General features: G+C 42.6%; 1 protein-coding gene across 1 annotated transcript in view; it reads right to left on the bottom strand.

Annotated features, from left to right (window-relative positions):
• The window catches only part of RUNDC3B (RUN domain containing 3B), a 52,416-nt gene extending 51,281 nt beyond the window's left edge, over positions 1-1,135 (bottom strand). The window contains exon 1 of the mRNA XM_085310457.1: positions 802-1,135. Within this exon, the coding sequence (XP_085166583.1) occupies positions 802-905 (104 nt within the window). The 5' untranslated portion in view covers positions 906-1,135. The remainder of the gene's footprint in view (positions 1-801) is intronic.
• Positions 1,136-15,411: the final 14,276 nt, after the last annotated feature.

Here is a 15,411-nt window from a genome sequence, read left to right as displayed (position 1 = left end):
GTGTTTTCAGCATGTGTGTGTACTTAAAAGTTTGCYATGATGTAATAGGTCAGTACTGCATATATGGAAACGCAGCATGAAATTTGACACTGACAGTAGTAAAAAGGCTTACATAAAAAACCACATGAAGTATTATTAAGCTTATATAAGCTTGGTATTAAGGCACTAAAAAAAATTAATACACTAGGTCTAGTTTATACTGCAGATCTCCTGATCTAGATTTTGTAGACAAAAATATCCCCTGAAAACAGCCTCCTGCAGACTGCTCCCGCAGCATCCGTGCTTTGGTAAGACCATAGAGTCAGCCACCCTGCCAGCAGCTTTTGGTTTCACTCCGCGTCCAATATACACCAGATTAAGTATAAAATTTAAAAATGGACGTATGTTAATTTAAGAAAAAACGATGCTACAAGAAGACTAGTTGCATTAGGATTAAAAAAAAAAAAAAATCTCAGTTCCTCGTTTCGGAGCGCGTGATGCCTGCTTCGCCTTGCTTCCGCCGTAACGCCCGCACACACACACACACACACGCACCCGCGCTCACACACACACACGCACCCGCGCTCACACACACACACACGCACGCACACCTGCACCCGCGCGCACCACCAGGGCGCCGCGCACCAACCGGGCCTGGCGGCGGCGGCGCCTCCCGCCCGCGGCCGCCGCGACCACCTGCGCGGAGCGGGGAGAACAACGCGCGGGGAGAGCGGCGCGGGCGCCGAAGGTAACGGTCCCCGCGCCTCGCGCAGGCGGGAGGCGAGGACACGGCACGGCCGGAGGGCAGGGCCCGGCGTTCACCTGCAGACCGTGATCAAGTTCCGCCTTTCCACCGCGGCGTTGCGCGACGGGACGCTCTTCCTGCGGGCGGGCACGCTGAGCCCCCCCAGGCCGAGGGACGCCATCTCCGCGGGGCGCAGCGGGAGCCGCAGGGGCTGGCGCGGAGCCTTTGTTCCCGGCCTCCCGGTCTCAGGGACGCTGCGCCCGCCGCCGCCGCACGCGGAGGAGGCGGCGGCGGCCCCCGTGCTCCCCCCGCCGCCCGCTCCGCGCAGGAGGAGGGAAGCCCCGAGGCGCGCAGCGGCCCGGGCGAGCAGGCGCCGGCGTCCCCGCGGCGGGGGCGGCCCGGCCCGGCCCCCCGCGCTGGCGGCAGCCGCGGCGCCTGGGAATCACAGCGCCGCAGAGCGCCGGCGCCGCCAGCCAATCAGCGCGCGGGCGGGGCGCGGCGCGGCGCGGCTAACGGTCGGCGCTTCAAAGGGGCGCGCGCGGCTAACGGGGGGAGCCAGGAGCCGGGTACAACGGGCGGGGCGGCGCCGCGCCGCGCCGCGCCGGCACCTGTGGCGGAGGGCGGCGGCGACCCCACCCCAGTGGGCCGCGGAAGGGGGAGCCCTCGCGAGGTGAGAGCAGTGGGGGGAGGGTGTCTGCGTCAGGCTTTCTACGCTTCCGTTTTGCTAAGCGTCTTCTTTCCTTTTTCTCCGTTCACTTCTTGCATCTCCTCGCTCTGTACCTGTCTGTGAAGCGCAGGATCCCTAAGCGAGTCCTCTGGCTCTCTTAAGGTTCTTGTGCTCTGTGAAACTGTGAACTTCTAGCTGTTTAGTGAGCTGCCTGTCCAGGATGTGAGAGCTTTTGCGGTTGTCTGCTGTGGTCGTGTCAGCCTTTTGACTTAAAACTTCTTTGAACTGTTGGATCTGTCTTTGCAAGAATATGTAGATGAAATAATAATAGACTTTGTGACCAAAGCATGGGTATATGTTGCTACTCGAAACAAAAAAGTCTGAGGATGCTCGGAAGAGCTCTGGGAGATAGTTTTGTTTGCATGTTGAGTTGTAAAAGATAAACAGAATGGGTTGAAGCTCAGGTCACTTAAAGTCTGGATGATTCAACATGTCTGAAGAAAGTCTAAGAATAAATTATGCTTTCTGGGGCAAGAAGAAGAGGACTAGGTTGGATAGTTGCTTGCAGAGATGTAAAGCTGTATGGATTAYTGAGTTTTTCTGTTTAACTCCCTTTCTGCTTAGCAAGATAACGTAATTTGTGCACAGTAAGGATGAAGGGTGATATATAAACCATAGCACAGCTTCTCATTCTACTGATATGCCTACAGCRTTCCTAAATGTGTCTAAGCTAGCCCTTTGTTCCTATTCATCAAATACAATTAAAAAAAATCACTGAGATGCAAATCCTTATTGAACTATGCTTTCTTCAGGGAAGATCACGTGCAGATAAGAAACTTTTTCTTGGAAATGCTATCAAATTGAGAGCTGTGTCCAGCTATTGAGTGCAGTAGGAACTTCAAGTAGAGCCAAGTATAGGTGACAGTTTTCATGTGTAATAACATACAATTGTCTCTTTCATCAAAAGATATTTCAGAAATTGTTCAAAAAGYGTTACCATTCATCTAAAATTTCCAGTTTTGACAAAGGATCTTTTTAAAGTTGACATTTGATTTCCTATAGTCTCAGACCATTCAACACCTACTTAAATTAGTTTGGACTGATTTTTGTTCAACTGCATTTAAAATGCTAGATAAACTATTCTTCCTTCCCCAAGGTAATACTGTTTGCTGGGTGGGTTTTCTCTGCAAACACATCATAATTCAAATTCACTCAGGTAGTTCATAACTCTGTTTCTTGCCTGTTTCCCTCCCCTCCAGAGAAACAGCATAAAAATAGTGGGGAGCAAGGGARAACCTGGAGGAGGATATATTTTCTCCTTTAAAAGTAGGAGTAGGGTTTTTGGTGTGTGTGTGTGTTTGGGGGGGGGTGTTTTGTTTGGGTGTTTTGTGTGTTTTTTTTGAGAATCTGCTAGAACAACTTTGGAACAAATTATTGTTCTCCACTCATCCACTTTAAGAAAATAAAAGGAAAAGGAAAATGATGGATGTTTTACTTGTTGGTTTCTTTTGCTTTTTCATTGTGAAAAAGCCATTTTCAACTTTTTTTTTTTTTTTTTTTTTTTGCTTCTCAGCATCTTTGCTGAGGCCTATTGTCTCTTGTCTTTTAATTGTAACAAACTTTTGTGAGTGAATAGATGTTAACAAATGAACCAGAAGGTGTATGCATGTCTTAGCCCGAGACTGGGATATTAAAAATAAAAAGGGAGGGTGGAGGGGAAAAAGAAAACTCTTCAAAAGTTTGAAGAATGTGACAAATCTGAGCTGCCCTTAATCCATATAGCTCTTCCTGGCATTTGGGGACACCTGACATTGTGATAGTGAGTATATAGAGACTGGCAACATATAAAACAGTATTCTTAAGTGTTACCTTAAATTAGTATAGTAGTATAATCAATCAAATTATAAGCATAGTTAAATAAGGTGGTTTTTTTTTCCATGTACTATGTTGTGAGAGTATTTCTAACAAAGAACCTGGTTAGCTCAGTGGGAGCTGACAGATGGAGAGGGCTACCCCATGTCCCCTCAAAAAGCTGTGCAGGATACTTATTTACTTCAGAGTGGATAAAACAAAGTTGACTCTGATTCTTTTGCTTATTCTTTTTGCATAACTGAAACTATCTGATTAAMGTGTAATACACTTTTTATTTGTGGCTTTACATATTTAAATTGCCATATGGTGGCCTCATCTGAGCAGGTAGTAAATAATAAAAATATAAATTACACTCCTTTTTCTTCACAGGTGTCCAATTCAAACCTCAATATATAGTCTTGCTATCCATCCAGGAGCAGTATATCCCATGTCATAACTAAATCATGGAGGCTTTGTTGATGTCTGTGATTCTTGAAGGTCGTAGTAGCTGAGGCCAAAGTGATCAGACTTGAACCCTTCAAAAAAGATGAAATGGATGACAACTTGTGGGGGGGGGGAGGCTTTTGCCTTGCCTATAGTTCCCCTTGGAGATGGGATGAGTAGAGGCTAGCTGTTGCTACAGAGCAGTAAGGAAGTGTCATCCAGCTCCAGTCTTGCCACATGGTTTCCACGCATAAGCCATGTAGCTCTCTTGCAGCTGTACAGCTCCAGAATCTTTTGTCACTCATGACAATACATACCACAAGCTATAACTAAAAGACAGCCAGTTAAAATGCAGATAAGGATTAATGTTTGTAACAACATGTGATTCTTGTACCTGTACTTATCCGTCCTCTAAAAATATTGTGGCACAGTGGGGCACAATTAGGGTTTCTGCATCCTTTCCTGACCTTTGAAGCTATTGATTCTTTGAGGTAGTATGACATTTCCCTGCTTAGTACCTATTCATTAATTCTTTAGCTTCTTATTGTATTTGCCATGATTCCTTAATGTATGTGTTGTAATAATCCCAAATTACTCTAGGTGTATGTTTTTCCAGGTATTAGAATCTGGTTGAACTGTAGTTGGTGTGACATGGGTGAATACTGCAAATGTTTACCCTAACTTAATTACATGAGAAATGCTAAATGGCTCTTCCCCCCTCGTCCCAATAGCTCAGTTTTCTGGCAATTTCTGCCAAACTAGATATACAGAAATAACATATATCAATTCCTGGCATCATAGGTCCTAGAATCATCAACTGCTGAATGGCTCCACATACAAGTAGTTATTGTTATTACAGGAGGAATATTCTGTTGCTATTGAGAGGGTTCTTCAGACTGCCTTCCAGTAGAACAGGCTCCAGTGGCATATAGCCACATAAAAGCTCAGTTGTGTTAGTGGTGGTGTATTAACAAATCTGTTAATACACTTCTTACAGTGCTTTTTCTACAGTGACTCATAAATCACTTCAGGCAATAGCAATGCGAGTCATGTGTATGCTGTTCTATGATCATCCCTATTCCTCCTGTAAATATTCTGGCCATTATTTCACCTAAAATCATGGTTCCATTCCATCTCAATGGTTGAAACTTGGATCATCCTATACATTGACTTTCTCATGATTTGTGTTGGTAATTATTGCTCAGAGAATCTACTATTTTGTTAGTAGTTTACATGACCAACAGTTGTGTCTGAGTACAAGTTGAAAACAGTATCATTGAGCACAGCTAACAGAGGCAGAGAACAGACAGAGCAGTTTGTGCAGCAGTGTCTGGGCTTTCCTTAGAACTTCTTGGAAGTTATGGGGGCTTTCTGGGTCTGTTCTAGGAACTAAAGGGTGATTGCTGCTAATAGGGAAGGGGAGCTAGGCAAGGACATTACAGGCGGCGTTAACTTCTCCTGGGAGAAGATCTGGTAGGTATAGCTGCTGCTAAGCAGCTTTCTTGGTTGCCCCTATCAGAGGGAGTTGGGGCCTTTGATTCAGATGGCCCTTGATCAGTGTGGGTAAAGCACCCTGTCAGTCAGTGCTAGGGAGAGGCCTGTATAAGAGCCAGGCCCAGAGCACAGCAGTTGRTGCAGAAGGGTGCAAGAAGGCACCCTTCTGTCCAGTTCTAGGAGTGTATGCTTCCTCAGATATGGCCATGACATGCTACAAAGCATGTTCCCCTGTAACTGTTAGAGTCACTGCATCAGCTGTGTCAGAGGCTTTGGCCCAGACAGACCCTCTTACAGCAGGTGCAGTCTTACAGTTCTCAGGCTGCAGGGAGTGCTTGGTGCCTCTCTCTCTGAGGCCTGGACTGATAGTTAGCTYTGCTGCAGAAGGTGTGGTGTTGTTGATGAGTTGTCATCAGGTAGAGGAGTTACAGGAGGAAGTCAGTAGGTGGCATAACATCTGAGCAGGAGATAGGGTATTCCATTCAGCTCCAGGAGTCCCAACCCCCCATAGCAGTGGAGTTAGTGGCTCTGCTATGTGAAACAATRTATCATAACACTGTAGAAGAAGGCTGGAAACTTCTCCTATGAGAAGTGATCAAGGCCCTTACTCCTGAAGACTTGCAGATGAAGAACAGATTTAGTGTCCTCCAGGCTGAGGAGAAGCTGGGCATGGCTTCAAGGGAAGCAACTGGGCCAACAGACCCTGTACCTTGCAGGAACATCTGGAAGAAGTGGTGAGTGATTGTTGTGGGTGACCCGCTGCTGCAGGAGACAGAGGCACCTGTCTGCTTGTCTAGAGAGGTTTGTTGCCTGGCAAGGGCTGAAATATGAGATGTCATAGAAAGACTGCCAGGGCTGGTCCACATGTTGGACTATTACTCTTTGCTGCTCWTCCATGTGGGCACTAATGATACCAAAGGCAATTTGGAAACCATCAAATAGGATTGCAGAGCTCTGGGGATGGCAGTCAAGGGTCTGGGAGCCCAGGTCGTTTTYTCCTCAGTACTGCCAGTAAGGGGAAAGGATGGGAGGAGAAGTAAACAGATTTTCCCAGTTAACAGCTGGTTGTGCTGCTGGTGTTGGTAACAGAGTTCTGATTTCTATGACCATGGGACCCTGTTTGAAGACTGATGACTGAAGGGCAGAGATGGGATCCACCTCACTCAGCAGGGCATGTGTGTCTTTACCAGCATGTTGGCCAACTTGGTAGGGAGGGCTTTAAACTAGGAAAGATGGGAGAGTTTTAGAGACAGGGTAGTCAGCAAAATGTGGATCAAGTTGGGATGCTTCCAGTGGGTGCATGCAGCCAAGGAAGTGCATATAGGACATGGTTATGGAGGATCCTCTTGCAATCCTCCTGGGAAACCTRTGTGCTCAATTACCTCTCTGAAATGCCTGTACACTAATGCACGCAGCATGGGGAATAAACAGGAAGAATTAGAGATTTGTGTTAGTTACAGGGCCATGATCTCATTGCAATTACAAAGACATGGTGGGATAGCTCACATGACTGGAATGCAGTCATGGATAGCTATGTGCTTCTTAGAGACAGGTCAGGAAGGTGGGGTGATAGAGTTGCTCTTTTATGTGAGAGAGCAACTGGAATATTATCGAGCTCTGCCTAGTGGTAGATGAAGAACAAGTTGAGAGCTTATGGGTAAGGCTTAAAGGGCAGGCTAACATCTGTGACACTGTTGTGGGTGTTTATTACAGGCCATCTGATCAGGAATAAGTTGATGAGGCTTTTATAGACAGCTGGAAGTAGCCTCACAATCACTGGGCTTAGTTCTCATGGGGGATTTCAACCACCCTGATATCTACTGGAAAGACAACACAGCTAGGCAACAACACACCTGGAGGTTCCTGCAGAACACTGATGATAACTTTTTGATATGTAGAGGAGCCAACAAGGAGGGATGTGCTGCTGGATTTTATATCAGTTAATCCTTCCCCCCCCCCCTTTTTTTTTATTTGGATATGTGAAGGTTGGAGGCAGTCTTGGCTGCAGTGAGCATGAGATGGTGGAGGTCAGGATCCTGTGTGGAGGAAACAGGGCAATAAATAAGCTCGCAACCCTGGACTTCAGGAGAGCAAACTTTGGCCCCTTCAGGGACCTCCTTGACACCCCTTCCTTCTAGGGCCCTAACCTGTGGGATTCCTCCAAGTTGACTATGAGCCAGCGATGTGCCCTTGTGGCCGAGAAGGCCAATGGTATCCGGGGGTGCATAGGAAGACTGTTGCCAACAGGTCGAGGGAGGTGATCCTGCCCCTCTACTCAGCCCTGGTGAGGCCTTATCTGGAGTACTGTGTCTAGGTCTGGGCTCCCCGGCACAAGAGAGACCTGGAGCTACTGGAGAGAGCCCAGTGTAGGGCTATGAAGATGATCAGAGGGCTGGAGCATCTGCCCTATGAGGAACGGCTGCGAGAGCTGGGCCTCTTCAGCCTGGGGAAGAGGAGACTGGAGAGGGAGATCTTATCAATGTCTAGAAGTATCTGAAGGGAAAGTGTCAAGGGGATGGGGACAAACTCTTTTCAGTTGTCCCGTGTGACAGGACAAGAGGCAATGGGCAGAAATTGAAGCACAGGAAGTTCCGCATGACCATGAGGGGGAATTTCTTCACTATGAGARTGAYGGAGCACTGGACCAGGTTGCCCAGAGAGGTTGTGGAGTCTCCTTCTCTGGAGATCTTCAAGGCCTGCCTGAATGGAACCCTGTCTAACCTGCTCTAGGTGACCCTGCTGAGCAGGGAGGGTGGACTAGATGATCTCCAGAGGTCCCTTCCAACCTCAATCATTGTGTTGCATTTCCCAATCCCATCTGTAAAGCTAGATATTTTTGATACTTCTATGTACATTTTGATTTCTGTTGAACATTATTAAACCTTAAGTAAATAAATTTCTGCCTTTTTATGGTTTTTGAAGGTTACATATCAAAATTGGGGCATATCATACCTTACTAGTCAAAGCTTCTATATCAATAGTCTGAAACTTCAGTTTTGACTCCACTCCTCTAAAATGCTGACCTCAAACCCTCCCGTGTGTTTTGTTTTGTCAAGTAAGTTGAACAAAGTGTCCAAGTTAACTTCATATCCTGCTTGATCCACCCATAACCTACTCACTCAAAATCAGTGATGCTTGTTAACAACATTAGATTATATTTGGTATTGTGGAACACAAACAATGCTGTTGATCTGTCACAATTGTCTCCCGTGATTTTGAAGCAGTGGATGCATGTAGGTAACATTTTCTACTGCCAGAAGATAGGGACTGTTATCTGCAAAGGCAATGCTGATTGCTGATTTTGTGTAATGCATACAAGTATTCTGAATTTTGAACCTAATGTAATTTCTTTATTAATAAAATCCCTCAAGCTATACGCAAAGCCCAACAGTCAATTAATGCTTCTTCTTTTAATAGCCTTTCCAATGATGATGATTCTGCTGAGATGTCACATATGCTTTACTTGCTATTAATTTTTAATAACATCTATAACATAACATTTTTTTTCTTTTTAACTTATTTACTTTTCCATAATTTTCATGGAAATAGGAACTACTTAGGCATTTTTCCATTAGGGAGTTTTACTTGATATGCCTATGGTCCTGATTTATTTGTAATAGGAGTTGGTCCATTCCATTTACAACCTAGATTGTGTTCTTTATATGGAAAATATACTCCAATTGCCATTCTGCAGAGGAATTGTTTGTTCCTATTTGTTTATCCATGCATGGAACATTTCTTCCCAGGTGAGTTGTTATGGCAACGTTAATCTCTTTCAATTTGGTCAGGGTCTGTATCCATTCTTGAGTCAAGACATCAGGCTGTTGTGTCGCGCTTTCCCCACCCCTCCAACTCTAAATTATGTGAATTAATAAGCAGTTTTTGTGGGCCACTAAAATGACAGATAATGTGGTATCCTAAACTTTTTTTGTATTTTTTCACTATTTTGTATAAACTATTTGTATATTCCGATTGGTTCATTCAACTTGCTTTGAATTTTTGGAGTTCCCAGCAATGCAGAACCTTTATTTTATCCTTAGACCTCCACACAATCCCTTCATGATTTGCCCTGCAAAATGTGTCCCTTGATCCAGAACAATTTACTGATTTTTTTAAAAAATTTCATTTAGAAAATACCATGTTAAACAYCTGCACCACAGTAGATTTTTTTGCTGTAGCTTTCTTACTGAAACTGCTTTAATTCATTTTGTAAATGGATTTGGTACTAGCAAACAATACTTAATCCCCCTTTGTAGGTAATGGTCCGGTGTAGTCTGTTTGTATGCTAGCCTGTATTCTTTGTTCTCTACTGTTTTAATCTGCCCCCCCCAATGGGGGTGCTTACCATAGCCCAAATTAGGCAGTTATGTACTCATCTGTTTTCACATTAGACCAACAAGCCACTTCTGCATTCAAAACTATTCATGCACRTATTTAAACAAAATCGCTTGGAGTGGATACAGTGCTATCCATCTACAATGTTTCTGTTATCTGGCCATACTTCTCTTCTRGGGCCCTTTACTATGTATCGCCCACTTACTATTTTTCTGTCATAATCACCTCTATATTTTCTCATTTCCATATTGTAAAGAAACTAGGTCTTTGATACATTGCTTTGTACTATTTCCCTTATTTTGTTTTYAAAATGGGAGCTTCTTAAAATTTTAAGTCTGCTGGGATTGTCACAACCTTGGCAGGGTGTCTGCTTGACTATTCCAGAATGCTGCTGCTTCAGTATATTTTCTTCTGGTGTGCTTTTACATGACCTACTTTTAAAAAAAATTCTTAGTTTTTATCTATGTTTAAGATTTCTTTCTGCTATGATATCCACTAGGCTACTGGATTTCCATCCTGTCCTTGAAGGTCACTTTATTCCAAGTTGGTAGCCAAATAGTTAAAACTTGGCATGTGCAGTCTGAAACTACATACAAATCCACATCATTTCCTTCAGATTCYTCTTTTAACACTGTCAGCTGAGCATGTAGCTCTGCTTGTGCAGAGTGAATGTGGATAATTCCCTGCAGCTTCTTTTTATAGTTCACACTGGTTGCAGCATACTTAGTACAGGACTTTCCATCACTTCCATAAAAATTGGACCCATCTGTGAACCACACTGAATATCCTGTGGCACAGAAGTCAGCAACGCAGCTGTTATCTGATAACATTTGGCAGGTAAGAAACTCATAAGCAAGTAAAGGGCGCTTGTATTCCTTTGTGGTGGTTGAGAAGCTGTATAGGGCTAGTGATAAAATCTTGTCTTCGACAGAAGTTTCATGGTTTATAAAAGCTGATGTCCATCCAGCTAACCTAGGACTTGATCTATACACAGTTTGTACTTTTTCACTGATTATGTGCTTCAGTGGAGTGTCTATGAGCTGCTGCAAAGCAACCTCTGGTGAGTTACACCGTACACTCAGGTTCCTATACCAATGCTAAAGATTTCAGAGAGTAGAGTTATGTTCTGAGCCTAAGATTCTCAAAGCAAAGGCTGTAGCCTGCTTGTTTCTGTATTCTTGAAAAAGCATAGTGTTGAGGTGTAGCTCAGTAGTGGCCAGATGAATGTGAAACCGTTTATCTAGATATGCCACAGCCAGGGTCTGAGCTAGGGAAGTTTTAATTTTTTAATTTAATTAAATACCACCACTTTTTTTTCTGTTCTTCCCATTCCTGATAGTGAGATTTCTTCATTAGCATGATTGGTGATTTACTGWTTTCTGCAAGTGTGGGGATAGTCTCACAAAAACTTAAGCAATTCCAAAAGTGAATGCAACTCAGTTATTCCTGTAGGGGTGAGGAGTCTTGTAATCAATCTACCCTTCAATGGTCCCAATGTTGTTCTTCCTGATGTAATATTATTCCTAAATATTTCAGTCTAGCTTATACAAACTAAGTTTTATCACAATTCATCTTCAAACCTATGTTTTGAATAGTGCTGATTACTTATTGGGTGTATTCCTGTGTTTTCAGTTCAGTTTCTCTATGTACCACTACCTCATCTATGTATGATATGACTTAGCACATTCTTGGTCACAATTTCACCCTTGTTTGATACATGAGTGGCAGATGGCAGGAGCATGATGGAAGTCTTGAAGTACTTGAATAAAGCAATATTGCTTTCCCTCATTGGTAGAGGCACATTTTTACCAGCTTTACTCTGCTAATGGAATTGCAAATAAAGCATTGACTAAGTCAGTAATGAAAAAACACTGTGGTGATCTGCTTAGTGCTACTAGAATTCCGGGCATTTTAACATCATAGACATGAGCGGTGCCTGCCTTATTTAAGCATTACAAATCTACTGTTAGACTTTTCTATTTGCTTTTAACACTGGACAAAATGCAGAATTAAAGCTATAGGTCCTTGTATTAGGACTCTGTGTTCCAGTAAGCTGTTGATAGTGAGTTGTTGTGGATATTTATATTGTTTTGAAGGTGGATCTGGACCTTCGATTAATACACAGCCTTCTATTTTTTTGCCTTTTAACTTTCAGGCACACTAGTCTTGAGGAAATTCTGTTACCTAAGTATCTACAGTTTTAATTTCCTCCGGATTCTTAATAACAAAGCATCAATGACTTGCAGGAACCACTCCACCCTCACCTCCCGCTGGTCAGCTCGCAATTCCACAAACATCCATAGCAAAACCTGCAGCTAACCCATTTTGTTTCAGCAAGGGTGTGCCAATAATAAATACCCTGCTGCTTACAAAAGGGATCCTCCGGCTCCCAGTCAGAAAGGTCTTTTGTACTTCTGAACTGAGGAACTATTTAACAGAATAGGCAGCAGTTTCAACATAGGTGCTTGTTACATGCACAAGAAACAACATTTATAATTTTTCCACTTTCCTGAGTTCCAGCTGGAACTAGTTTCATTAGAAAGTGTTTATTGACACTATTGTACCAATTAATGTTACAGAATTGATAATATTTAATGTTTTTTTTTTTTCCCCTGACCACCTAGAACTAATGTGATTTGTCATTCCTACTGGTTATACTGTAATATTGCCACTACCTCTGGGAGCAGCTAGGAGGCAGAATCTTCCTAGTCTTTATAACTGAGAAGAGGAGATGATGCCTGTGGATTTCATCTCACAGAGATGAGATGGACTTGTTATGTTCTGTAGTTTTTGTTCCTCATCATCTTTCTTCTTTAGCTCGATCAAACAAGACAGCAAAGAACTCATGGATTCTATCCCAGATTTTTCATATCTTTGCTTCTTTTTTTCCCCTCAAGTTTTACCATGTTCTTCTCCTATAGTCCCACTGGTATTCTCTAAAGGAAGCTTTTTATTGTGTTCTCCAAGGTCTTTTAAGGTTACTGCTACCACCTCTTTTTACACAGGAAGTCAAATTTGTGTTAGGGATTGTTTTCTCTCCTCTGTTCCTTTTGATCAGACTTTGTGTCGTTTAGTACCGTATTTCTGCAAATCACAGTATGTAGAGGTTTTCAGTCATACCCACAGGACTAACCTTTAATTGCATTCCTTCTTTCCTTCATTTACCCTGCCCATTTGCTGAAACCAAATTTGCAGTTCCTTCCGTTGCATCTCTGCTGCATTCACAGGTCCCAGAATTATTTTTGTTGACTTAACCGTTGTACCAGAGCTACTTTAAAGGCATTATGGTTTAAAGCCTGGGTTTCTACTAACTCCATCAGATGCTTCCCTAGATGCCAATTGCAACAACATTTTGCAGGCAAGGTATAGTTCTGTGTTCTCTTACCTTTCTTTTAGTCAGGGTAACCTGAGATAGCCCAATCTCCTTTCAGTACTCTACTAACTTTCTTACAGGAGGTTCTTCCTGCAGTGCAGCAGGTGATCATACTCCACTCTGAGGCAGTGCTTACAGCTTAGGCAAGGGCTATGAAGTCCTTCCTAGTTAAGATATTACCAGGTAATCCTCAAGGCCTACAAGATGCATTATGCAGGTTCCTGAATTCAGGGGCCCAAGATTTAAGCAATTACTCTTACTCACGCTGTGGTCAGGTCAGTTTTAAGAGCAACCTGACCAGCAAGACCAACCTGTGCTAGGGTATCTGTTTTTACCACTGTAATGTTATTGTTGGCTAAGCTGAATAACTCTGGTTCACAGAAACCAATTTTGCTCTCGCAGTAACATGAGTTTTCAGGAGAAGAGTCAGTCTAGATTATTTTGCATATCCCTGTTTCATAACGGATAGAGAAATGTTGACATATGATTATGTAAGTTACTCTGAATAGTTGACCTGTTGTGTCTCAAGTGACTGTCATTGAAGTAAAATGGCTGAGYGTGCAGAAATCCATCTGTCCAAAATAGCTTTCACGATTTGTCCTCAAAATTCACTGCAAAAACTAAAAGATAAAAATTAGCAATATTAACTTTAGAACCTAGCTGTCAGAAACAGAAGACCTACTCTTAACCACCATTAGGCTAGTGTTATATATCCAAGTCAAGAGAGAGAAAGAGAGAAAACTTTGAATATTTTTGTTACCATCTAGGTCAAAGTTGATGCACAATGGAGGGTTTTGATAGCTTTTTTTTTTTTTTTTTTTTTTTTTTTTTTTTTTTTTTTTTTTTTTTTTTTTTTTTTTTTTTTTTTTTTTTTTTTTGCTAATATTTCTATGTACATTTTGCTAGTATAGAGGACACTTATTTATAAAGAAGAAAGAGGAAAGCAATAGCACTGATCACATTGGAAATCCCCTATCACTTACCCAGGCTTCACACTGCTATATGACTTATCTAGTATGACATCAAGTCCCTTATCTGCATCCACATGATGCACTGAGAGGAGGTCAGTTCACCGRTATCAGAACAAGCCACTGCTGCTAGTATCCTGCTATCACAAAGGATATCCTGCTATCGTGTTTTGATAACTACGATTGTCGTGGCACATCTAAAGAAACATGATAATAACTTCTACCCTTTTCTGGGGTTAAAATGTTTATGGGGAGCATTTTACTGGGAACTCTTGAAGTGGGCTTTGATTCTGCATTTCTATCTTATCTTACTTGTAAAACAGAAGAAATCGTCTTTTTCAATGCAGGTGCCAGAGTTCCCTGGAACAAGAGTAAATTTAACAAATCAAGTGTACTCATCTAGTCTAACTCCTAATATACCAAAAGGTCATGCATACAATCATGATGCTATAGACTTATCTTTGGTTTTAGGCTTTACAAAAGCATGTACGTATACTTTCCCTGAGAGACGTACTACTCTTAATCAGTTCAGTCTATTGGGACTATCAAAGTAAGTGGTAATTGATTAGGAAAACTGGCAATTCTGTCATGTGAAATGGCCCATCACAACACCGTTCAGAAAGAGACATGTTTGGGACAAGATGAAGTACCTCAATGACCATTTTAAATAAAAATTTTCTTGTAAACACATGATCTCACATACACATTGTATTTGGATTTTTGAATAGACACACGAGACATTCTCCCTGGTTCTGTAGCATACCATAATAGCCAGCTCTGATAATGTGGTGGCAAGGTACTTTCTGAATAACCGGATAGATATGTTCTCTTTCCTCATGAGCTATGGTATCAATGTTGGTAATGGGACCTGGCCTTGCACTGGTCACACCTGCTTAAAACTACCAGCACAATGAACCTTATTATGAATTGATCACCAGCCATGAGTGATCACTGCAGAAATCACCTGTCATCGTCTAGATTTGGAGTAACCTCTCAATCTAACTGTTTATTCCCAGGCCTCTTGCAAAATGCTATAAAATCTACCGCAAATGGCCTGCTATGTGGAACCATTACCAAATTATTTTCTGTAATGGTTATATAAAAGACTTTGTTTGCATGCCATTAAGCTCCAAGATACTCACCAGAGGTAGTTTAAAACAGATTCATTCTCTAAATTTAAGGCAGTACAGTTCTGCTTCACAGTGCTAACTGTACAAGACCCCCAGAGAATATTCTCTTTGAATCCGTACAGTATTTAGCATGAGAAAACCCTTATGTGCTGTAGGATTTCTGATCTCTATTGGAACAACATTCAGAGTGTGCCAGGTGCAGACACTAAGAAGACRGGGTGTGTAGGCCTATTCTTACAGTAGCAGATATTCCAAATAGCCTGACATAGTGCTCAGRTGGTCTGAAAATTGTTGGCTTGAGCTTCTCTGCTTACTGACCAAACCATTTACTGTCAGCGAACAGTGTCATAGAAAACAGGGTTACTCTTAACATTTTATTCAGTAAGGATGAGCTGTTAATCATTTATTACCTCCTGCTGATAATA

Source organism: Rhea americana, unplaced genomic scaffold (assembly GCF_003343005.1).
Source record: "Rhea americana isolate MKP2758 unplaced genomic scaffold, rheAme1 scaffold_32, whole genome shotgun sequence".
NCBI classification, from domain to species: Eukaryota; Metazoa; Chordata; class Aves; order Rheiformes; family Rheidae; genus Rhea; species Rhea americana.
Note: the sequence above shows the minus strand (reverse complement) of the source record. Positions and strands in the feature narration are given on the sequence as shown.